Source organism: Lontra canadensis, unplaced genomic scaffold (assembly GCF_010015895.1).
Source record: "Lontra canadensis isolate GAN:19392208 unplaced genomic scaffold, GSC_riverotter_1.0 scaffold82, whole genome shotgun sequence".
Classification (NCBI taxonomy): Eukaryota; Metazoa; Chordata; class Mammalia; order Carnivora; family Mustelidae; genus Lontra; species Lontra canadensis.
The window spans coordinates 982438-1008085 of record NW_022631076.1 but is presented as its reverse complement, the minus strand read 5'-3'; the positions used below and the strand labels follow the sequence as shown (position 1 = coordinate 1008085).

The window sequence follows — 25648 nt, the reverse complement described above, 5'->3', positions numbered from 1 at the left end:
GGTACACAGTGGTTAAGAACGCGGCCCCTCGAGCCAGGCTTCCTTGGATCCATGCCTGGCCCTGCCACTTCCTCTCTCTGTCCTCTTTGGCATGTTACACTCTGTGCCTCGGTTTTCTCATCTGTCATTTAGGGTAGTAGTCACATCTTCCTCATGGTTATAGAGAAGGTTGTGTGTCTTCTCAGTGCCGGGTAAATGTTAATTATAGTTAATATAATGGTTATTGTTGTTGGCAAGGTGACGAGAGGATCCCTTGTTCCTGCCATTTACCCCTGCGTCTCTCTTTCCTTGATAGCCTTGGGAGACCATTTCCGAAGAAGTGAACATCACTGGAGACTCCCTCAGTCTGTCACTGCCCCCACCGCCGTCCTCTCCAGGGTCTCGGACCAGCCCTCAGGAGCTGTCTGAGGAACTGAGCAGAAGGCTTCAGATCACTCCAGACTCCAATGGGGAGCAGTTTGGTTCTTTGATTGTAAGTGATGGTCCTGTTTGAATGAGAAGTTGAGCAAATGTTTTACCATTTCTTACTGCCTTAAGAGAGTCTTGTGTGCAAATAATGATCAAGATTCTGCCAGCTCCCAGAGAACTCTTACATTTTCCAAAGCTCTGTCTTTCCTAAGAGGATGATACCAAAATTAGTCCAAGCAGGTGAGACTCTTTCTTGATTTGTAAGAACTCAAGTAAATAAGAGTTCATGACTTTTTTTTTTTTTTTTTTAATCAGCTGTGACCCTGAATGTCTTTTCCCAGCCAAAGGCTCATAAATAGTACCTTCATCACAAAGGTGGTAGTTCACACTGGGACCTAAGAGCCATTGGGCCTCTTAATGAGTTCTCTTAATGTGTACTCTGCTGCACCCTTCATCATTCTCATGTCACAGATGAGCCATGATGTTGAAGGGGCCCATCCAAGACAAAGTTAGAATGGGAGACAGAAGACCTCCCCTAAGTCCCAGCGAACAAATCCTTAAGAAAGATTATGAAGTTGTGGCAAGGACCTCAGGGTAACATTTGAACTCGGATTTTCCACCATTGGGGAGCCTCTTTCTAGAAACTTCGGATGGGGCTGAGCTCCAGTAAGAAGCAGCATGAAGTCCTCCCTGTTTGCCAACACAAAACCGTGCAGAAAAGTCCATAGGAAAAACACCTGCTTGTATGTAAAGTTGAGAACAAATGCAGTCTGAATTGTTTCTCAAGAAATTGAACGTAAAGATGTGTTATAGTAAATGATAGTAGTCACTCCACTGAAAATGGCGTCCTAGAAAAATAGTCGTTATTACAGCCATTGCAGACGGTAGTGGATGGGAGGACCTTGTCAGTTGTAAAAGCATGTGAGTGTTCACAGAGTCGTTACTCCTTCAGTTACGTGTTTTCATTTAAAGACACCATTGGCCTATATTGTATGAGTCGATGTGATTACTCAGCTAATGGGGCTTTATATTAAAATTCTATAAATGTTTTTTAGAGAGAGAAACACCACTGAGATAAAAAATTTAATACTAAAAGGACAGGGGAAGAAATTATGTGTGGGATATTTGCATTAGTGAAACTGTTGCTGTGGAAATGACCTAAGCAACGAAGCCATATTTAAAACCTATAAAAGGTAGTAAGTAATGCAAGAACCACAGCAGGTGTCCACCTGTAGTCTACCCAGTAAAATAATCAGCATTTTCTTCAGCATTAGTATTAAGTTAGTATCTCCACTTATTTTTATGGGTACCTGCCTGCATTTAATTATTCCAGGTGCATAAAATACTTTCAACATCCAAGTGCAAACAAACAAAAGATCCAAGTGCTGGAGTCAGTATTATTTTAATATTGTTTTGAGTCTGATTCAGCGATTAAGACTGTCTTGGAAAAAAAAAGAATACGGGACTCCTGGATTTTGCTTCTCAGGGTCACTCCACATTCAAAGACAGTAGCATGCCCTTTTGCTAGCGAAGGAATCCTTCATGCTAACCATTGTGCAAGGACACGAATAGGGCCCCATCACTGAGGCAGGGTCTGTCTGACTTGACCCCACTTTACTTACCATTGCAGAGTAGCACGAATCAGGGAGTGCTACCCACGTACTTCTCCCACGGGTGAGCCAGTTGCTGATTAGACACGTGGCCTGTGTGTGTGTGTGTGTGGCCTACTGCTGTTCCCTGATTGGATCTGTGAGGCTTTTTTCCTCACAATACAGATTAATACAAACGAGTGGAGGAACATTATACATCGCACACTCGATGTTCTAGCTTAACGTCCTATTTTCCCTTCCTCCTGTTCTGTACGACTTCAGCTCCATTTGGAATCCAAAATGATAAATGTGTGAGCCTTAAAAGTAGCACAGGAACGGGTCTGAGTTCTCTGGACTTTGACTCCAGCTGACCCTGTCTGTGGAAACGTGCAAGAAATGTCTGATGACCGCGTGTCAGTATTTGGTCGTCTGTTCACGGCTCAGGGGAGCTTACCCCGCGGGCGCATCTCAAAGCAAAGCAAGGACTGCTGGCTTCCCGCTTCCATTTGTAGAGCAGCACGGGAGCCTTACACTGGCCTCTTGAGTCCCCTTTCTTGTTTTGGCCTCTTCCTCCTGTTTTTGCTGTTCCTCCTTCCCAAGAACCAGTGAGAATCCCAGTCCGCCCAAAGCGCTTGAAAATGCAAGATTACTCGACTGCTGGATTACTTACTGCGTGGCTCAGGAGAGCTGGTGTTTCGTTTAATTACCTTCTGATACCAAAGAGCACTCGGGACGCTTGAGGGACCTTTTTCTTAAGCCAGTGAACCTTGTTGTTCCTGTGCCTGTGTTTTCATAATGCTCCGTGTCCTTTCCTCCCTTCAGCAGAGAGAGCCGTCCTCAAGGTTGCGGTCCTGCAGTGTCACGGACGCGGTCGCCGAGCAGGCTCATCTACCACCGGTAACCACACCCCCCGCCGGTCCCTGGTTGGCTGACATGGCTTGTATTTTGAAATCATCTGGGCTACGGAGGAAGAGTTTTTCCTGTGCAAATCCATTCTCTGTCGGAATGAGACTTTAGGCTTTCCTGGCAAATTGCCTAAGGAGAGTGGATTTCTAATAACTCAGAGTTATTGCCACAAAGGCTCTGGAATGCTAAAAACTTTTCATTGCTTTGCTTTTCCACCCAAATGAATACCAGATTCTGATGTGCTTACCTGACTTAAACTACTTAACAAAAGCATGGTTTAATAATTCTTTTCTTTTTTTAAGCTTCATTTAGTCACTAACACTGTGCTCCAGTGAGCTGTATCTCAAGACCGTTCTGAATCCCTTTGAACAGGAAGAACTCTTCTGGGTTTGCAGGGAGCGGTTCTTTCCCATCACTAATGGCCTAAACTCTTAACCCACAAAGCACCTGTACCTTCTCTGGAAGGGCAGCTCTACTGACTAAAGAATTGGCTGTAATTTCTTCCCACCCTCCCACCATGTTCAGAACTACCAGTAAATATGGGAGAATGAGGAATGATTGACAATATAGGACAAAAATAAGAGTGAATATTCAAATTGGAAGGCAGACCAGGACTGCCTTGGGAGAGGTTTGGCGTACGCAGTAAAAAGATTTTTGTAAATTTGTTTCTTTTGGAGGAGAAACTATTTTGTGGTTTCAGCATGTTCAGCTCCTTTAACCTTGACCAGTTTTTGTTTTTTATTAGTGCAAATACTTGCTCATTTGGGGGGGACTAATACTTTATCGTGTATGAAGTTAAAGGAAAAAAAGATAGTACTTACAAGTATTTGCAATCATGGTATCTTTCCTGTTGCGTACATTTTTATTTCAAAGCACGTTGTTGCCCGTGTTTTTTATGGTGATGGAATGAATTCACGAGTGTGCGGGTTAGCTGAGTAGTCAGTACAGTGCATTCTGTTGTGGCGCACATAGAATGGACGGGATCGTCAGAAGCTTGACAAGAGCATCCTTTCTGGGATGGTTTAGTACAGGCCTCCCCGAAGACCAGAGTAATCAGCTGTGGTAGCCTGGGGAGGGGATCCTGCTCAACCTGATGATTCTGTGATTTTCCTGGATGAATTAATGGCACTTTACCTCCTTTTCAAAAATTAATGTCAATTTTATCTATCAAAGAACTCACTCTCCTGGAAAACTGTTGATTCCTCCCTCTTTCTCTGTACTCTGTAAAGCTGTCAACTCACGGATCACTGGTGGCCTCTTACTCAAATTATGAGTTTGGCGGATTTTAAGAATCTGCCTACTTATTTAACAACAGGGGCAAAACTGGAGTGGTTGTTTTGAGAAGACCTCTCACATTCCTGAGGTTGCAGTCCATTTTTCCCCAAATCATGGCTTCAGCCTGAGCCTTCTCTGGGTGGGAGGGTGATCATGTCCCTGTTTTTCTCCGGGTCATCAGTGAGTGGTTGCCCAGCTTTCTTTGGACAGAGTGGATTTGAGGGATTCTGATTCATGTCACCTGCCTTACTGGCCTCAGCAGTGATTCCTGATTCAGTAAGCAATGGGTGGTCTTCCTAATAAGTGCATTTCACTGATGTGAATTGTCATTCAACAGCCCAGTGCCCCAACTAGGAGAGCGCGGTCGTCAACTGTCACAGGTGGTGAGGAGCCAACGGTAATGATGCCCTTGATCAGACACTATAGCAAAACTGGGGGTTTTAACATTTTGCATAATGGTGACTATACCTTTTTTGGATAAGCTCAGCTTCTTCGTGCTACAGAGCTATACATACTGTAAACCTCTTACATTGTTCAAAGGTAGTGGGTAAAACTATGATTTTTCATCTCATATAGTTTTATTAGGAATACTGTGTCAGACTTCGATAAAGAGGATTTAATTTTATTTAAAATGTATTTCTGGGACACCTGGGTGGCTTAGTCAGTTAAGCATCCAACTCTTGATCCCTGCTCAGGTCTTGATCTCAGTGTCCTGACTTTAAGCTCTGCGTTGGGCTCTACACTGGGCATGAAGCCTACTTACAAAAGAATAGAAAAGAAAATACTTCTGCCACACTTGCTTTGACAGCACGTCTACTAGAATATATTGCTACCTTTAATGTTTGTCCTCCTGGTCAGTTTTTCTTGTTTGTTAGACTACTTGGGTAAAATAATAGGTTTGGATGAGAATAGAGAAGCCACAGGAACCATACGCAGTTAACGCTGTGGATTATGGTCTTGCACACGGCCCACTTCTCTTGCCCATTTCCCATACCAGATTTTACATGCTGTGCTAGATTTACTGTGTCGTGAGCATGAACTGGTGACCCTGCTCTGCCACAAGGGTCTCTACTCACAGGAATGAACAAGTGTTACATAATTTGGGGGCAGAGACGAAGGAATATGTTTAAAAAAGTTTGAAAGGTCTAGAGAAAAAAACAGTTTCTCTGAGCCAAGTATACGTTACTCTTACTACTTTAAGTAATTTTTAGCATTCATGTTTTTGGGTGACTTGGCTAGGACTGTGTACTTCAATTGCCTGGTTTTTGCTTGACCCCTAGAGACAGGCTCAGCTTAGAGTTTAGCTTTGATCCCCTGCAGCTCTTGGAAGAATTTTCCTTACTGTGTCACCATTGTTAGGTTTGGTATAACACCTATTACTTGAGAATACCTTTAAATACACTTGCGGTTGCTGATTTTTGGCAGGACGTGGACGTAAAGGAGTAATTCAGTTACATTGTTAGACTTTAATGCTCAGCATTGCACACAGGAAAATCAGATTGGCATGCAACAAAAACGAGCCCAGTGTGAGGTATTGAACTATAGTGATTTCTGTGCACGTCATCTGTTGGGGGCCCAGGCTCAGCCTCCAGTAGAACTGAAGAAATTCTAAATGAACTAGCGTATTTCCTACTGTGCACGAGTAACATCTACCAGAAGCAGAAATTTCAAGGTGGACAAGATCATGTCACTAAAGAATTCTAATAGAATTTAGGGCTCTTAAGCATTCTTTATCACCCATTTTTGCATTTTATAGGAGCCTTGGAATCTGCTGTTAGCACTGGAGTGTTGTGATAGCTGAGGATATTAAGCGACAGGATAAACCGAATTTTGAGAGCCCTGGGCTCCATGGTGAGAGGTACTTGGCGGGACAGAGTGACCCATCTGAATGAGGTCCTGTGGCCCCTGCCACTACCGTGTCTGTGCCCTCCCCCAGCCCTGAATTAAAAAAAATAGATGTTTGGTTTTGTTTATTTTTAAAGACTGGGTAGAAGGCCTTCCCAAATGCTTTCCTGTTCTCATGTTTCCCACGTACCTGGTGACCTTTCGGTTGCCGTACGCCAGCGTACCTGATGGCTGCATTAGAAACTGAGGTTTGATGAAAGTATGTTTTTCAATTCCGTCTCCCCTCTTGTACACCCTCTCCTGCCCCTGCTTGCCAGCCCCACGTGTACTGTCTCCTGCCGGAGCTACCCTGAGACATACCCTCTCCCTCCATCCCCCTGTGCTCCCGCAAACATGCGTGGCACATGTGCACACATGCAACTGGGATGTCATGTACACGTCACTTAGCACCTCGATAGTTTTCACTTGTGGTCCTTCCTCTGGGACCTTCCTCTGGGACTGAATACCTACTATTCAGTGATGTGAATGTTCCTCAGTTTATGTAATTTTCCCCCACCGGGGAGCATTCAGCTTACCCCTATCCTCCTGGGGTAGGGTTGCATTAACCCTCCTGGGGAACATTTCTTCCCATGGAAGTGCTTTGACTGTTGCAGCCTTAATGAACAGCCCCTGATTCCCATCTGTGGACCCACAACCCTTTGTTTTGAGAACACACACTGGTGTATACGCACATATAGTACACACTGGGGTTGCTTTCCGGCTGGCCATGCAAGCTGGCCTGCTCTAAGATAAAAGGGAGAGGGATGGTACGGTCCTTCTGGACTTTGCTATATATACCTAAAAATACACTGAGTTAACAGTATGGTAGGGTGTGAGCAAATCTTGGGGAATCTGTGATAATACCAAACTGTTGATCGTCTTTAAAAGCAGATTGAATCTGTGATCAACTGTTGATGGTCTTTAAAAGCAGATTGAAACTTTTGCAGTTTACACATAATAGATTTCTCCGTCTTAATGAAATAAACGGAGCCACTAGGATAGGCTGGTTGGCCGTGCAGACACAATTGTCTGTTCAGATGAAAAGCTGGAAATTGTTTAATTGCTCACTAGCACGTTATAACTTGTCTCTTGATTAATTAACTTGCTTCTTGAAGTCCTCTGGAACGCACATGTGAACACACACACTCAGCAGCAGGAGAAATTGGATTTTGGCTCCAGAGCTGGGTCTGCCTGGAGAAGCTGTCCTGGCTCGTCCCCAGTTGCGTGCAGGGAGAGCAGTGTTACGGGTCACAAATGCTGTTGTTGTTCTCGCAAATACGTTGTTCTCCATGGCCGTGTAGAAAGAAATCCGTAAAGACGGATTCTAATAACACCATCTCATGTAAATGGAGCTAGATTATAGGTTGCCCATTCAATTCTCAGTACAAGGTAAAATGAGCCTGTTCATCAAAATCACTGTTCTCTCCTGCACTCTTAGTTTCCAGAAACTGATTAGTCCCATTAACTGGATCTGCGAGAGGAGGTCTTACCGCTTTTGAATTTGATTCTGAGATTAACCATGGCACCTCCAAGTTCATATAGTTTATGGTGTCTCCCCATAAGAACTCTTCCAGGGACTCTGTCACTTTAATACTATCTTGATGGTTTCCAGAACAGAGCTTTCGGAGTGCAGATCTGATTTCCTCTCCCTAAACTTAACTCAGTGGGGAGGGAAATCTGCACATTCCATACAGGATTCCATTTAGCCCAAGCGCGTTGGACCGTCATATAAACAACAGTAGGTCAGGGATGGATGGCGGATACTTTGCCAAAAATAAGAATTGACCACTTAGGTTACAGCGTGGCTTCTGACTCAGTTCAGCAGAGTCCGATTTTTGTAGTTCCTGGAGAAAAAGTAGTCTAGAAATAGCTCTTTTGGATGGGTGCCCCAGCAAGGAAAGGGGGAGGTAAGAGCTTGAGGCTATAGACGAATTCATCTGTCTTCAGTCTTCACAGAAGGCTCGAGTCTGCATGTTGACATCACTTCCTCTCTTGCGGCCCCACACCTAGATCACAACCCATACGGTCTCACGGTCTAGAAAGTACCATTTGGGGCCTTCAGGACTTCATCTGGGAAGAGGTCAGGAAAATAGTTACTGTAGTTTGAGCCCAAAGTCCTCTTACAGATAATCTTGCGTTGCATGGGAAACTTGTTTTAGAAATAACCATTGAGACAGCTGCTTCGTGGCTCAGTTTTTCTCTGGGATGTGCTGTCAGGCTCAGAGAGTAGAATATTGAGGCTCAGGAACTGTACTCCCCAAAGTACATGGCAGTGAAGTTGAGTGCACTTTCCAGTTCACGATTGTGCAGTGGCCCACGGGCCCTCCGACGGGGACCCGCCTCATCAAGGCACAGCGTTGGTAGTGAACTGGAAAGACATGATGCGCACACGGATTTGGGCTCAGAGACTCACCTTCTCACCCTGACACCCACCTGGTAAAACACCCAGAGGTTCCAAGATCCTGATGAGGGAAGACGGTTCCCAAAAGAAGCGGTTTCTTTTGTCACCTCAGGGAGAGATGATTCTTGATGTATGGCCTCCTGCGGCTTCGATGCTCTCCCAGCAGCCTTGGTGGCTGCAGTTGGCTTGTTTCTGAGTCCCCCCCCCCCCTTGGGGTAGCATCCCTTGCTCATTTCCAGAACTTCTGTGCTGCATCCATGCACGCAGCACTTCCCGGGACGGCACGGACCTCCAGGGTCCATGTCCTTTTCCATGAATCTGAAACATCCTTGCTATTCCCATGTTCCTCCGCCCAGACCGCATTTCTCAGACTGCTTCCTGCAAGCAGAAGTGTCTCCTGATTCTCAGGAATCAGTCTCATTTGGAAGATGCTGGTGCAGTCACTCTGTACCGGACGAGTCTCTGAACCCAGAAACTGTGCGTGCTGCTTTCACCCTTTTAAAGACAGACAAGCTCGGTGTGGGAGGACAGGGACAGGTAGAGCCTCGGTTCTCAGGATCCTCTGGAATTCTAGCCTCAGCCAGCCCTGCCGACTTGCTGATGGGGGCAGCGGAGCTGTCCTGGTAGGGCTTCATGGCTGCGTGCCCTGGTGTGCGTGGCTGGAGGGAGACTGTATTTTTTTTGTCCCTGAAGGCTATCGTGGCAAGTTCTAAGCTGATGAAGACTTCAGGAATTAGGAGAGCATCTCCGTGGCAACTATATTGAGGGGAAAAAGTGTTCTGAGCATCCTTTTCTTGGTAACCTTTGACAGTTTGAAATAACTTTTGAGCTCTGTGTGGTTTGATAGTAAAATCTAGTAACAGAAACAGATCGTAAGTTTCTCTTACGATATGAGCAACAGTCCTTTAAGGGTTCAGGCCTTTACAGTGGACTTCAGTAAGACTTTGGGCCTTGTGGCCATGTGGGGGTTCATCTCACAGTAGATGGGAAGCTGTCGGAAATCAGTTGCCTTCTTTCCGGACACTAATGTTTTTGGTACAAGTGAAATTAAATTGCCTAGTCTAGAAAAAGTAATTCTCTGGGTGTACGTTACTTTATTAAACTGATGAGAAAGCAAATGCAGGATATTAAATAATGATGATTTCTTACACAAACAGCCATCAGTGGCCTATGCGCACACCACACCGGGCCTACCTTCAGGCTGGGAAGAAAGAAAAGATGCTAAGGGACGCACATACTATGTCAATCATAACAATCGAACCACAACTTGGACTCGACCTATCGTGCAGGTACGCAGACCGTCTACAACTACAGTCACAGGTCATAGAAGCCGAAATGTCCGCAAGCTCACTGTTCCCATGGTGAATGTGTTGTTCTAAAGGACCCACGTTTAGGAAGATGTTCTCACGAAGAAAATGTGTGACTCTAAGCCTGATACTTGCCTGAGGGAGAATTCGGTCCCAGATCAGTCAGTCCATCCCTAGAGCCGGTTTTAAAGTGGGGCGTGAGAGCCTGTCACCGTGTGTAGCTTCTGTCCCAGCCCCGCTGTTTTCCCCAGGCTGGTTCTTAGGCTGGGCTGGTGATTCATTTGTTTCCTTGGAGTGTGTTCCTCTGTCCGTGCCCCCGTCATTAGGTTTAATCGTTTCCTCCACGCTGGAAATCGGCCAGACCTCTTATTAGTGCTGGCTGCCTTGTTGTTTGGGTCCACGCTCCCGATCACTCGCACAGGGGGAGCCTCCCGTGAACCTAACTTGTTTTTGCCTCCAAAATAGCTCGCCGAAGACGGTGCGTCCGGATCCGCCACAAACAGTAACAACCACCTAATCGAGCCTCAGATCCGCCGGCCCCGTAGCCTCAGCTCGCCGACTGTAACCTTATCCGCCCCGCTGGAGGTGAGAAGGCTGCCTCGTGCTCTCACCGGGTCACTCTGTCCCGGCACTGCTCGTGCTCCTTGCTCATCTCACTGGGTTTGAGTTCTGCAGCCCCGGTGCTCTCTCTGGTCATTCGTGGTGTCCGTGGTGCGGGACGCCCACGTGCAGGCTTCCCTCATCCATCCTTCATGCTTCTCTGTGCCACCCGGCTCGCACCCGTGGCCGCCACCTGAGTCCCATTCTCATTCGGCGGCCGCCACGGGTCTTCGTGCTGGAAGGGGACGCCTCTCTTCCATACTTGCTCCATTCTCCTTGTGTTTTGTTCTTGACCGCGTGAATAACTCTCCCTTTCCGAGACTGATGCCTCCACCGCGTTTTCAAACACAGCTGTTGCTTTGATCATTTCTCTTTTTTTCCTTTCAACTGTAGGGCCTGTCGCTGTACAGGCATCCGTGTTTCTGATGCACGCTCGCATCTCGAAGCCACGGCTGGGCATCTGCTTGTGCTCTGCTGTTTGTGTTGGTGCCTTCCCTTCACATCACAAGTGTCCGCGTTAGAGAAGCCAGAGAGTGAATGTGTGACGTTCTGACCTTGACTGTGTCTCAGAGCTAGCCGTGGGCCCCATCCCGGGGCTTCTGATGCTGACGACTGGGAGTGGATGTGATCGCTTCCCAGCTGGGGTATAAGCGCTGCGGGTGGCCCCTGTGCTAGTCTGACGGCTGTCTCCGTGGGTGCTGGGTCTTCTCTCTCTGCTTCGTAACTGCCTCCCCCTTCCTCATTAGACTGTGAGCTCATTACGAGCAGGGGCACACGTTCCTCCGCCCTCTGTGAGATTTCCATCGTGTTCACTACAGAACCATGTTTTGGGTGTGTACTGAGGAAGCTGTCCAATGACCTTGGTTTTAAGTACTTAATATTGTCATGTGCTTAACCAGCCGAGAAACTTGGAAAGTTAGATAGGCTGAAAAGTAAATGGATGACGGAAACAGGTTTCAGGAGCTTCTCTGTCGTGCCTCCAAAGAGGAGCGTTCCTTGTGTACCCGGGTCCGTTTTGAGACCTCCGGAAGAGCCCTGGTAAGCGTTCTAATGCTCCTTATTATTCCTTAGGGCGCCAAGGACTCGCCCATACGCCGGGCTGTGAAAGATACCCTTTCCAACCCACAGTCCCCACAGCCATCACCTTACAACTCCCCCAAACCACAACACAAAGTCACGCAGAGCTTCCTGCCGCCCGGCTGGGAAATGAGGATAGCGCCCAGCGGCCGGCCCTTCTTCATTGACCACAACACAAAGACTACAACGTGGGTAAGGCGCTGCTTTTGTTTGGTTCCGTTTTCGTCGCGAGGTCTGCCATGGAGTCCGATTTCCTTACTCAGGAGCCCTGTTTCTTGGAGGGAAGGTTCCCTGACCCTGAAACATGGCCCCAAGGGGACCTCCTCAGCCTACATCTGGACGTGGCTTGGCAGGGCCAGTGGGGGTTGGGGGTGGTGAGGAGGGGGCCTCTGGGCACAGGTTTATGGCTGCCTCTGGGATTGGCGCCAGTCCTTCATAGGACTCCTGGAAGGTTCTAGTCCTGACAATTTACCATAGTGGGGAGAAAGGTGTCGTGCTCCCCAGGGCCAGGAATTTGATGTCATGGCTTCATTTCCCATGATCCTCTAATTTTATTAGGCGTTCTAATCTTTTTTAAATCATTTCTCCTCATCAGTTTTTTTCTGCATTTCTGTTGACACGATCACCTTTATTTGATGTGTCCTTTTAGTCTTCACTGTTCACATCACATTCATGTTTTATACTCCTGTGCTCTGTCTCATTCCTTTAATTTGGGCGTTAAGAGATGTACTGAGGACTTTGGTTGTAAATTTGATAGATCTTTCTGGTGAATGTTTTGTCAAAACTGATTTCTTCTGATGCTGTTGCTCTCCCATGTGCCCCTGAATCCTGCAGGAGAGACAATCTGTTGGATTAACGAACACGATCAGATGAATCAGAGGTGCCCATGTATATCTCTGTATGCCTCAGTCCGTCTTTCATTCCTGAGCTGAATTCGTGGTGTCTTATTTAACGTAGCATGTAGGTCCTTTTTAGAAGTCAGTGGTGTGTTTCTGCTCTGTTGGTCTCTAGACCTGTGATTAAACTGCACTTGGTTTTCTTGTTTCTATTTCTGATGCCACAGGAAGTGTTGCTTTTCTTCCTGTCCCTTGTATCCCTGCCTAATTCTCCGGGTACAGAGCTTAAGTCTGTCCTTCTGTCTGTCATCTGTACTGCTTGAGTTTGGGTGATGGTTGCTGGCCCAGCCATGTGGTCTTACACTTCCAGTGATCACGTATAAATTCCCACTTCCAGTGAAGGCACCAAGTGTTGTGTACAGTTGATAGAACAGTAGTGTTGTGTTAGGAAAGAGGCCTGGACCACAGGGGCCAGTCACTCCCGCTTGGCCCATGGTGTCCGTTCACTAAGTCCCTAAAGGGTTCACACTCTAACATCCGGCGGCTCGTGACGCAGCGCGTCTCCACAAAGACGTTCTCTGCCTTTGGGGCAGGACCGTGCCTTTCATGGCGGGGCATCCGGTGTGCTTGGCTCCTGCTGCTGAAGGCTAATAGCCACCGTTCCTCCCCCGCCCCCCGCCACAGGGACAACCAAAAATGCCACCACATGTTCTAAACAGTTCTTACTGAGACCCACTCAGAGTTCTTCCTCTTCGGAGGTGAGGGGAACTCATCATGGAGATCTGGTGACATTTCATTTAACGAATTCACAACCGTTCCCAAGGCCCATGCTAGCATGTCACTCTGTCCTACGTGCCTTTTCGCCCAGAGATGATATGACAGGATTGTGGGCAAGTTGAGAATGAAAGGCCGCTCTTTGGAAAAGACAGTCATAGAGGTTTTTAGGCCTTTCTTTCCCTAGTGGATGTGGAACCTGCGGCTGTCACGCTGTACTTTCCAGCCCAGAGCCAGAAACGGGAGCTCCAGACACAGGGTGGAGGAGGAGATGGATGAGCTAATGTACAGGCCGCTGTGACCCCCCCCCACCTCCAAGCTGCAAGGGGAGGCATTCGAATGAGCTTAGCAGTCGGGTCTCCAAACCTTCTCGCCATTGTCCACACCACAAGTGCCGTGGCATTACAGCTGGCATGGGTTTCTGGTAACCTCCACACCAGCTTTGTCTGTAGCCTGCATCGCTGCTGAACGAACCCCAGGTTGAATTCCCCGTTGCCCCTTTCCGCCCAGATCCTTGCTGTTGACTCATGTACTCATTTCACATTTCAGTGTGTTAAACCAGTGTTTTGTTGCTGCTGCTGTTGAAAATCCTCAGGGTGACAACTGGGAAGTCCTCCAGTGACCCCTTCCCCACTCAGCCTGGAGGTGCTGGGCCAGCGACGTCACCCGTTCTAGAAAAGGCTGGTACAGAGGGCCCTCTGTGGAAGGCACCTTCTCACCTGCCTCTCTATTTCGATGAAAGACGGAGGGAAGGGTAAAAGGCAGTTTTTAGCTTAGAATCTGTTTGGAGTTTGTGTGTGTGTGTGTGTGTGTGTGTAAAGAGAACAGCATAGCTATTCTTGGAAGGTGAGCTTTATATTGGAAACAGGAAGAGAAACTGGTAGGACGGGTTGGGAATTATGAGAGCACTGGTCCTGCCTCAGGGACCTGCTTGTAGGTCTTTCTTCCTGCGTGTAGCCAGCAGCACGCAAAGGTACAGGCCGACGTGTCCCCTTGTATACGCTGATAGGGCAGATTCCTTTTGAAGTCCTTTCACACACCGGGTAACACAGGCCAGGTGCCAGCGGTCTCTCTGGGATAGGGTCAGACCACATCCAGGGAGCATCACTCTGTCCCTACCTGGGTCCTCAGGGCCACGAATGCGTGCTGGAGGCCACCAAGTGTCTGAAGGCAGATGACACGAGGCCCTCAGGTTGCCCGTCCTGCTAAGGAAGCAGTTGGAAGTGTGCGTATGTAAGAGTGCATTTATGTCTTCTGGAGGATACAGCGTTGGCTGGTTTTTGTGGCGGGAGAGAATGTACCTTCAGTAAGTGGCAGGTTTGTTTTGTGCCCAGGTCCAGCCTCATGAACCTCTTGGTTTGGCCTAGGCATGGTTGTTGACTTCTTCCAGGAAGGAAAAATCACAGCTGTTGATTTGACCCAGCCAGCCCTGTGGGGCCTTGGCCGCCTTCACCTGCTCCACCAGCTTGGGGGCCGGTGGTTCACGGGACTCACTGTGGGGGTGGGCTCAGGAGCGCCCTCTAGGTTGAGCCTGTAGAGCTTGGTGGAAGGCGGGTGCTGCCATTGTTCTGACTTCCGGTGGTATAATAAAATAATAGAACCCCAAGGGCCTCCAGCCCTCACAGTCTACGAGTTCCGGGTTTCCATGCCAGGCCATTTTAGCAGACCTTTAATAATGAGTTTTCTGCTTCATGCTCCTCATCCTCACACCCCCACACTTTTCTGTAACTTCACCTGCTGCTTTCTGTTTGAGTATCCTTGAAATCACCAGCTTTTCACTGACTGTCTCTCACAGTAGCCTGTGTGTGTGAGTGCGGCATGGCTGGGGTTGCATGCGGCATCTGGGAGCTAGCATGCTCAGCAGCTGGGAGAGGGGTGCCCAGGGGACCCTGTGGTGGGCATCCCCGGCCCTAGCTCAGAGCTGGCTCTCAGTGGGTGCTCCCAAGTTTTTCCTCTGTCCACAGTTAACCTGTCAAAAACGTTTGCCCAATTTCCAGCTTCTTGGACCTTACAAATCCAGAATCTTACTGTGTCTGTTTACTGTACTGCTTGTGTTCCAGTATACAGCAGAATACGGGACCGATTTCATGCCTCTCATTACCCTTACAAGGGGTGTCAGTGAGGGGTGCCTGGGTGGCTCAGTGGGTTAAAGCCTCTGCCTTCAGCCCAGGTCATGATCCCAGGGTCCTGGGATCAAGCCCCACATCAGGATCTCTGCCTGCCTCTCTGCCTACTTGTGATGTCTGTCAAATAAATAAATAAAATCTTTAAAAAAAAAAAAAAAAAAAGGCCATCAGTGAGGTTCAGGGTCAGTAGCCATTGTAAACTCCTGACACGATTTACTTCTTCAGTTAGTAGTTTGCTCTAGTGAATAGAAAGTCAGGGTTGGCTTTTTTGGGGTTTGTTTTTTGTTTTTTTAATAAACTTTGCCAGTTCCAAAAATCTGTCACTTTGTTATAATCCAGTGATGCTAACAGCTTAGACTGTTGAATTGGGAAATTTTTTTTAACAGCTCAGAGTATAACTTATGTGTCCTACAGTTCACCTGTTTAAAATACACAAGTGAGTGGTTTTTAGACCATTAAATAAATATGTGCGACCCTCACTATAATCAGTTTGAGGGCATTTTCATACCCATCAGCTGTCACAAAGTAATTTTTATTTTTTTCCGAGGTTTATACCAGTTATTTCATTTTCTTGTTGCCTTGGGAAAATGGTGAGGCAGAAAACTTCTAGTGATTTGCCAGTAACAAAGGCTTTCGTGTAATTGAAATAAAGGGATTTTTTTTAGGTTTCCTTTTGTTGTTGTTTTTTAATCTCAGGCTTATTTGATTGACAGTGTGCTATTCTGAGTTTTATCATTTGTTTCCTAATCTTTTGAGTTTAAAGCATGAATTCTCTGAAATTCATTGCACTTCATTGGGGCTGTGTTCATGAGAGGGTGCTCCCAGACTCTGGGTGAGGGCTTTCGGGCAAGTTCTCCTGATCTCAGCAGCTCGGTGTCCTCATCTAAAGAAGCAGAGATCATGTGTGCACAGCCTCCTGATTGACACCTGCCTGTTCTTTGTCAGTTATAAAGCATGACCCAAGATGCCAGAGCACAGATTTCTCCTTTGTTGTTGTGTTGTTTTTTTTCTCTTTCGTTGGTTCTTTGTAGTATCTTATGAGCCATATCCCCTAAGAGAAATCTTTGGCAAACTTTTAAGTATTGAGACATAAATGAGAATCTCATTTACAGGACCGCATTAGGAATCTCAGTAAAGTTCTCTAGTTCGGGGTAGGAGGTATTACATAATGAGGCCACCGAACTCTGGCCAGGACACGACTTGACCCTCAGATCAGAGTCACAGATCAGGGAGTAGAAGGGCACAGTAGGAAGCTTGGGACCGATGGGAAGGCTGGCTGCCCTCACCCGCAGCTCAGTAGCAAAGAGAGATGTACACACCACCATCCCCACCCCCTCTGTCCAAGAGAGCCTCATCTGCATCGGCCCCTTCTGTTCTGGTTTCCATAGTAACCTCCCTGCTGGGACTCTTCCTCTTCACCTGCTAGAAGTCTCTCTGGGGGAAAACACTTCATCATTAATCGAAATACCCTCACTGTTCTGCTTTCACCAAGGACAAGGAGAAGAATAAAATCATTCTTGAGAGCTGGTCCACCAGTCTTCCTATACAAAGAAAAGACCTCTCTTCCCCAGGGCAGGCAGGCGAGCGGCTCCATGCCCTTGGACTGCCCTGCTCCAGAAGGGGAGGAGCCAGTGACATCACACACAGAATCCCTCGTAACATCCTCTGCCTTTGACGTTTTTTCTTGCAGGAAGATCCACGCCTGAAATTTCCAGTACACATGCGGTCAAAGGCATCTTTAAACCCCAATGACCTCGGCCCTCTTCCTGTGAGTACCCTGGAGACACGCGGACCAGTCTCAAAGTATTTTATCCATTCATCTGCATCATGTTGATGGAGAGACCCCGTGGGCCTTCTCTTTCTCCAGGCATTTTTAGGTTCCATTGGTCTGTAATCGCTTCACAGAATTGGGTGCATGGATGAATTCCAAAAGCACATTCAATCGATGCCCTGTATTTGTGAAAGAGGTTTCTGAATGTTAGCGGCTCAGAGAAAGTAGACCCTGTAACTAGAATGTAAGAGGCGGTCTCTACCTGTGACAGGCCGCTTGCATTTATTTTCTAACGTTGCAACCGCTAGGTTCCATCCGTCCTGCTAATGCAGTCACTGGAACAGAAATATTGAAAACAGTGGGAGACAAAGGAAGTAATCACCGACGGTTTCTGTAAATCATTAGCCTGCAGATGTATTTTCAGTTTTTCTCTCCTGTTGAGGACTGTCTATAAAATTTAATTTCTTTGATGGTTTCTTGTCTCTGGGGGGCCCAAGTGGGCGTTGAGCTCTGTTTACTCCATGTTGGGCTGGATTGAAACTTCACTCACTACTTTCTCAGCCTCCCCCCATCCACAGTCCAAAAGCCATACGAGGGCAAGAAGGTGGGGAGACTTGAGTCTCCTGTAGAACGGGGGGTGCTGGGAGTTCTCGAGGGGATTTTCACAGCGCAAGAACCTCTCCGTTGCCTGGTCTGTGGTGGCACAACTTGAATCTAGAAAGGTTAGGGGTCAGTCTTCGTTCCTCAGGCTTTACACAAAGATCCCTCCCTCTCCAGAACTGTCTGGCTCCTGGGTTGAGATGGAAAGAGCCTGGAGAGAGCCAGAGACCGAGATCAGATACGAAAGATCGTGGGTTGTCGTCCCTTGTTGGATCCCTGAGTTGCAATAGCAAGTAGGCACCATTCAGATAATGAGGGCATTCCAGCCTTCCATTGGAAAAAATACCCAAATCTATTTCCTGAGTCCAGAGAGAGAGAGAGAGAGAGAATCTCAGCGGTAGGTCCCTCGGCCACACAGTGACAGGACTAAAGCCTCCGGCTCTGGCATGTTTAAGTCAACCTCCCTCTTCCCTTCAGTACTTGGTATGAGCTACTCAGTCCTAAACTCAGCTGTTCCGTGGAACCCCGGAGTTGCTCTTGGAAGCTTTTGACAGAGCAGGCCCTGCTTCCTGGTCATCACAAAGCGAGTAAGGGCGCCAGAGGCTGGCGGACACATGATATAGCGTGTTGATAGATGTTGTCAGGTTAATGTGAGATGTTTGTGGTTTGTTCTTAACCTGACAAGAACCCTGGAAGAGGAGAGCCAGAGAGTGTCCTTGGAGTGTTTAAATTTAGCCATTGAGATTGATTGATTGATTTACGTATTTATTTATTTATGTGCTTATTTATTTATTGGAACTGTTAGCTAATGGTTGTATATTTTCTTTCTCTCTCTCTCTTTCTCTCTCTCTTTTTTTCTCTACTACCAGCCTGGTTGGGAAGAAAGAATTCACTTGGATGGCCGAACATTTTATATCGACCACAGTAAGTAGGCTCTTTCATGGGCACACAGGCATGGCAGGTGGAGGGCGGGGGAGACGGAATCATTCAGATTATAGTGAAAGGCTTGTCATTTTACTCTTTGTCCAGGCAGCCAGGTGTTCTGTGGTGAGAATGAGCCCAGAGAGTCAGTGCCCTCTTACGGTACTGTGCATTCCTCCCAAGTTTGCCTGAAAGGAGCCCATCAAGCTTTTACCCGATTTGATCTTGTGACCTATTAACTTTTTTTTTTTGTCCCATTAAAAAAAAATTTTGGGTCAATAACCCCTTGATCTCTGCGCTTTTAATAAATACACTCTAGTAATAGAAAATAAGGTTAGAAGTAACAATGGAGTCAAAAATCTGTGTGTGAGCCATGCTGAAAGCAGCATGTGTCCTCAACACTACCATCAGAGGTCTTACGCCAAGAAGCCCGTTCTGACTTATTTTCTATTCATAGCATGTTCCTTTGCACCCAGCACACTAATCTATATGTAGTTCGTATCTTGAAATTATAGTTGCTCCAGCACCTATGAATAAGTGTGCGGTTTCTCATTTCAACTAAAAGTTAAAATAATAAAGGTTTCACTTTTAGCCAGTGTTGTTTTTGGTTTTTGTTTTTAAGGCAACATGTCCTCCATGGTAACATATTTCTAGAAAATGTATATGTAAGAGAAGTCTTCAGTTCTGTTGAGAGGCATGTGCAGCTGGTCGGATTTTGACCTTTGTTTTCATTTGGTTCCTAAAGATTAGCGAGTCGGCCCCAGGTTTCTCCAGCCTCCCGTTCTCGTAACTCATCAAAAGTCCCCCGGGGAGCCGGTGACTGGAGAGTCGGATCACGGACGTCTTCATGAGCTTGACATACTTTTTATAAATTAAGGAGCCCAGCAGTTGAGAATTAAACCAGAAGTAGAATTCCTAGGGCTCTTGAAAGAATGGGCTATCTTTGGTTAAAATTCAGTAATTCAAGGTACATAGGCTTAGTTTTGTCTTTGACTAGTAAAAGTACTAAGGGTTTGCCTGCTCTCCAGAGTTTTACAGTGAGCCTAAAATTGCTACCATAAATGCTATAAAACGTGTGTACTGCCAGTTTTTTCTCTAATATGCTGTTTGTTATAATTCTACTCCTAACATAATTTTTAAAAGAAGGGAGGGGACACACTCTTTTTTCCACAAAGAACAAAAAAACAAATCCTCTTTTAGTTATAATGCTTTGCAATTTCAGTTTTCAAAGGTAGGTACGAATGATAATGATCTTTTTCTTAAAATCTTAACCAGTAGCCTAACCTTGCTTGGTCTGCTACACAGAGAATATTTCTCACAGCATCGTGGCCATGTTCTGGTTGGTGATCTGACATTCAGGTCAACCTGAAAAGAATTTTATGAATGTTCTTAATGCCATGGCCCCCAAACAAGAAAAACTCTATTGCAAAAGTCCATCGTAGTGTACATGAGAAATAATAAAGATCATAGACTATTTTCCTAGTGCTATGCATAGACTAGTATAACGCAGAGTAGATGCTTAATAAACAGTGACTTGAAGCTAATTCACGGAGGGTCCGTGGTGAAGGCGTGAGGCAGGTGAAGTCCCCCCGGAAAGTGGAGAGAACTCACCTCGGGGAAGCAGCAGCCAGGCCACCCCTGCTTCTGTTCATTAGGAGGCAGGAGAGGGTAGTTCTGCTAAGTGTCTGGGCTGTTCCTTCTTCCTGATCAGTCCAGCAGTCCCTCCCAGCACTCCGCGCACTCCCTTCCCACTCCCCTTGCCTGTCGGAGGCTCCTCTTTGCTCCCGGGGATGTTACAAACCACATACAGTGCCTGGTTGATCTGAGCTACAAAAGGTGGTATTTTCAGTCCTTTACGTGGAGATTAAAGTTTGCCTTTGCTTTCCACCCTTCTAAAAGGGTCTCTGAACCAGAGAATGGTGGAAATTAGCAAAAACTGCGAAAGAGGAAAGATCGGTTTAGGATTACCTCGTTTGCTGTTGATGCAGCGTTTCTGCCATTCCTCCCATTTGTCAAGGTTTACTCAGTGGAAACCTGTAAAGGGGTACGTGTCAGTGGAACAGTTAACTTCGTGTGCTGTTTCACCAAAACCCGGCCTGTGAATAGCACAGAATACGTGTCTTTTTAAGAAGCTCTCTGGGGCTGACAGGTGCTCTCCAGAATGCCTTTCCTCACCTGGTAGGTGATGTTTTAAGAATGCCTTTACCTTCCAGATGAGCTTCCTTCCAAGCAGTTTCCCCACATCGGATTTCTTGAAAAATTCCGCATCTCCCTTTGCTGTCCTGCTGCGTGCAAGGCAGAAGCCACGCCATCCCTGTGCGTGGCATTTTCCTGTGCGGCCTGTTGTCTCAGGACAGATGCAGAGTCCTGTCTCCATCATCACCAGCACACAGGACTGCACACGAAGGACAAAGACATCAGTCCCCTTGTCCTTTAAACAGTGAGGCTATCTATTTTTGCTTCATAAACTCTTGAGAAGTCAGACATTTTCAGGATTAGAATAACCATCTTAAAGACGTCATTTCAGAAGAGCTGAAGATTGCCATTTATCAGATAGCTCTTGTCTCGAGCCTGGGGTAGAAGGTTAAGGGAAGATCTTGAACTGAACCACTGCCTCTCTTAGGGGTCATGTGGTTCCTCTTAAAGACCAGAGATGCCCTTCGTCTGCCCTTCGTCTCAGTCCGTGGCCACAGGTGTCTGAGACACAAAACTAGAAGAGAAAAGAGAATTCCAGTAAGGCTGTAAAATCCTACTTTCATCTTTCTTGCCAGCAGTCTTAGCAAATCTGTTAACAGTAGCTAAATGAACTGAGTTTGTCATTCTTCTTCATTCTTGTCCTTTTATTTCAAATACAATGACGGCAAAAAAGCAAGTTTACATTCAGAAGTTCTGGAAAATGGATAAACGGCCACTTCCCATTCCTGTTCTATATTGACAGTACTTAGCTGTAAATCGATCTGCATGGTCACCACATAGAAACTTGGGAGCCCCAGGAAGCATTTGCAGTGTTGGGTAGAGGACTGAACCAGCTTTGAAAAAACAAGTAAAGACCACACTAACTTGCCGCGTGGCCCGGCGCCAGGGCTGGGGGCTGGCTGCAGGGGGGCCTTCGGGACAGATGAGTTTTCGGATGGATCCTAAGTGATGAGTCAGATTTATCCAGGAAAGCCCGGTGGAGAGCGAGCCCCGGAGGGAGAAAACATGCAGGTGTATGAAGGTGTGTGGACGGGCCACAGTCCAAGCACTGTGGTGGGGCAGCAAATGGCCGGGGCTCCGTGGAGGCACGTGGCTCCAGTCCAAGGGTGTCCACCAGTGGTGGGAACATGGGTCCCTTCTACTGGCAGGAGGGAGGCCCTAAGGGTTTTTCTGGAGGGGCCTGACAACGGTCAGATTTGTTCTTTAGAAAGATCCTCATGGCAGAACTACAGAGGAAGGCTCGAACTGGGCTGAGTGAGCCCGAGGCCAGGGAAACATAGGGCAGAGTCCATGGAAGCGATCTGCCCTCCAGAAAGCAGCTTTCTCAGTGAGACGGAGGACACAGCTTGGCAAGCGTTAGAGGAGAATGGCAAGGGAGCATAGGGATGGGGCCAGTGACGGGTTTGAACAGTGAGTGTGCTCTGGTGCTGGCATTTGGGAGTACGGGAGGAATGGGTTTTGTTTCTGGAGTATTATGAGTTTGGTTTTGGTCAAGTTGGATTTGAGGTTGCCATGGGAAATGCAGGCACACATGTCAAGAGTAGATCTGGATAGACTGTGGGAGGCGCCATGTGTAGGTCGTAATTAGTTAACTTCAGCTTTGACCTGGGTAGCTAGGTAATAAGAATATGGTCCAGGCAGCTGTCACTCAGCTGTAGTCTCTTTATTTGGTTTTCTTTCGTTCTCTATCACAATGGCAACTTTTACTTTCCAGATTTCTTATGCGTGAGGTAAGGGACTCAAAATGCCTTTTGCTTCCATCAAAGTTCTCTAAAACCATTGAAATGTCCCACATACATTTCCTGCCAACATCAATCTAGAATCCTGTGCTTCAGCAGTGGATTTTAAAACTTGACCTCTACTTTCGTTAAAATAATTAGAATACCAGATTTGGAGAAATTCCTGCTACGGTCATTAAAACCAAATTTTTTGCTTATTCTTATTTGTCTGTTTACAGGATATATAGGAAATGAGCAGAATCAATATTTTTTAATTTCCTTTTTTTTTTTTTAACCAGCTTAGATTCCCTGAAGTCCCAGAGAGAACCCATTGTCCCCCAGTCTTCCCTCCCCGTATATTTCATGCGAATCCGTCCCTGCCTCCCACACACACCACAATCCCATGGCATAGTCAGAAAACCCACGTGATTCAGGGCACCATGTCACCTGCACCCCTGGAATAATTGCATAGGTGCCGTTGAACAGTCTTGCTGACACTGACTCATTTATAAGAAAGAAACCTACTTCTTGCCAACGTGACCAAAAGGGAAACCTTCCTCCTCTTCATTGGCTCTATCTGATGCTTATGGTTTTAGACTCCTCAGCTGCTCTGATTTTTGCGTGCATATGAGTGACATGAGTAATGGATTATTCATTTGTCCAATGTAGGATTCTTAGTTGAAAGCAGTTTGCCAACACTGTAAGCAAGAAAAAAATACTTGAAATGAGAAAAATCGTGTGTGTGTGTCTGTGTGTGTTAACTTTTTAGGGACTAAGATTTGTTGTGCCTTTTTTCAGTTAAAGGGAGATCAAGATCAAGTTATAAACCCTTGAAAGAACAGGGGTTTATAATTGAAATTTTGGCAGGTTTTCTTGCCAAAAACAGTGTGAATAGATGGTTTGGCTTTAGTCGTGCATTTTTGATGGAGTGTTGTTAACTAAACAGTATTGGGGGAGGGGCTGCCATATAGACTAGGTGCTCTTCTAACCCTGAAATGCTAAGTTACTCATTTTGGGGACAACTTTTGAAAAGCCCAGAAATAATTCTTTTTAAAACATTTTTGACACAGAATAGATTGGAAATGCTGATTTTTTTTTTTTTTTTAAACATTAATTTTCAGACAGCAAAATTACTCAGTGGGAAGACCCAAGACTGCAGAATCCAGCGATTACTGGCCCGGTCAGTATTCTCAAGTTTTCACTCTTCGGTGTAAGATTTGGGTTGCATCGAAACACGTCTTTCTGGAATATTACCACTTACCCAGTGCCAGGGACCTGGTGTGTTTGGCTAGTTCAGAATCGCCCTCATCTCCTCCTCACTTGAATTCCCGGGTGGGATCCAACTGCATTTGCCTTTTCAAAGGGCTTTCACTAGAACGGAAAAGAAAGTGCTTGGCTAATGGTAACAAAACTAAACGTTTTCTTTTCACATTTGTAAAAAGGTGGATTAAAGGTCCAACAATTAAAATGTTCTCTCTTTTTATACAAAGCCAAGCCCTGTATCTGTAGCGTTCTGTCCTTTCTTTTGGCCAAGGGTGGTAAATGCGTGCTAACAAATTTAAGCTGTATTCTGACTCTCTTCCAGCGTGGGACGTCTGGAAAAGTTTGGGTGAGGTTGTAGCCAACCTCTGGAGCTGGCAGAGTTAAGAACTGTCTCTGCTGACCCACTCAGTTCCTCGCAGCCCCCACGTAGACGCCGGGCGCAGAAGGAAGCTAGGTAGAGCGCCCTCTTAAAGTCCTGCCACACGCTGTGTTCATAAGGACTTGGTACCAAACACCACGTGGGTCACGGTCACCGGCAGGGAATGGACCAGCATCTCTGGCCAGTGTTTATATGAGTGCGGGGAGCTAATTTGGAATTACAGGAAACGTGTGGCCTCAGCAAAGCATTGCAGACCTGGGAATCTGCTAAAAACTGGAGGAGAAGCAAAAGGAAAAAAGCATATTGAGTGCTAAGAGGCCGTTAGGTATTTTTAAAATACTGCTTTTGTGGATTTAATCTGATTCCATTCAAATTAGGTTCTCAATTAACAAAGGTAAGTCCGTTTGAAAACATGAAAGGTAATGCTATGCAAACGTACCTTTGATATTTGACATCCCCTTAGTTTAAATTGTTGGATTTGTTTATTGGCTTTGTTCAGCTCCTTTGCTACTGTGTAACGCCAAGTGCCCAATCATACCTCAGTTAAAACAGTTGCTTTTTATGTGACTTCAACACCTGGCTTACTACCATGGCTTCCTTTTGATACATTCACAGTCACGATAAGGTGTTAGAGTCCTGTTTTCTCTTCTACATCCTGACAAACAAGGTATTCAGGAATCAGTGTGGTTTTCAAGTGACAGAGGACTTCTGACATAATTCTGAAGCCTTTGGAAACATCTCTATCACTTAACTGGTCATCTACCTTTACTCAAACACTGTTAGTTCTTACTGGTGTTGAAAATTATTTAGCATCATATATCCAAGTAAATTTGACCCAGAGAAAGATCCTTTTTTTTTTTAAACTAACAAAAGAGCCTTGTTTTACTCTTTTATTAGTAATAGGGATACTTCTTTCAGGAAGAGCATGTATATTTAGGTAATTATCAACTTAATACAGACAGCTGGCTTTTGTTGTCATTCAGTTCTGAATATTTGGTAATTTCCATGATTTCTTTCTCTCCTTGACTTACAAGCTATTCAGAATGTGCTTTTCATTTCTAAGAGTATGGAAGGGTTTTTTGCCTATCCATTTCTTACTAATTTTCCAATTTTACTGCATTGTGGTCAGAGAATATTATCTATGGAATATTGATTACCAGATATTTGAAACTTCCTTGGCAGCTTGGCCATTTTTTCTAAATGTTCCTTTTGTGTTTGAAAAGAATGTGTATTCTGTCTTTGTTGGGTATAGAGTTCTTTACATGTCCATTAAATCAAGCATACGGTGTTCAATTATCCATTTCCATCACTGCTGTTTTTTTTTCCTGGCCGTTCTGTCTAACCTAGACAGTAGTGTCGGACTCTCCGATGGCAAGCATGGCTTTTATCAGTCAATTACATTCACTTTCTCTTCTTTAATATTTCCCTGGTATGTCTTTTCTCCCACTCAATTACCTGTATTTTTCCCCTTTCCTTACCTTCTGTTAGGTTGATGAAGTACCCTTTATTTCCTTTCGTTTTCTATACTTGCTTCGAAGTTGTATTTCCTATTTCTGTGCTTCTGGTGCTTACATTAAAGTTTTCAGTCAACTTACTTCATGTCAAAAGTAATAGCTC

At 46.0% G+C, this 25648-nt stretch overlaps 1 protein-coding gene across 7 annotated transcripts in view; it reads left to right on the top strand.

The window, feature by feature from the left end:
* Positions 1–25648, top strand: part of NEDD4L (NEDD4 like E3 ubiquitin protein ligase) — a 328217-nt gene that overhangs the window by 271641 nt on the left and 30928 nt on the right. For 4 of the 7 annotated variants that reach the window (XM_032882408.1, XM_032882409.1, XM_032882413.1 and 1 more), the window contains 9 exons: positions 296–472; positions 2820–2894; positions 4516–4575; positions 9621–9752; positions 10236–10355; positions 11442–11639; positions 16874–16951; positions 18424–18478; positions 23511–23569. In XM_032882408.1, the coding sequence (XP_032738299.1) occupies positions 296–472; positions 2820–2894; positions 4516–4575; positions 9621–9752; positions 10236–10355; positions 11442–11639; positions 16874–16951; positions 18424–18478; positions 23511–23569 (954 nt within the window). The remainder of the gene's footprint in view (positions 1–295; positions 473–2819; positions 2895–4515; positions 4576–9620; positions 9753–10235; positions 10356–11441; positions 11640–16873; positions 16952–18423; positions 18479–23510; positions 23570–25648) is intronic. The other 3 variants (XM_032882410.1, XM_032882411.1, XM_032882412.1) reach the window with 2 other exon arrangements.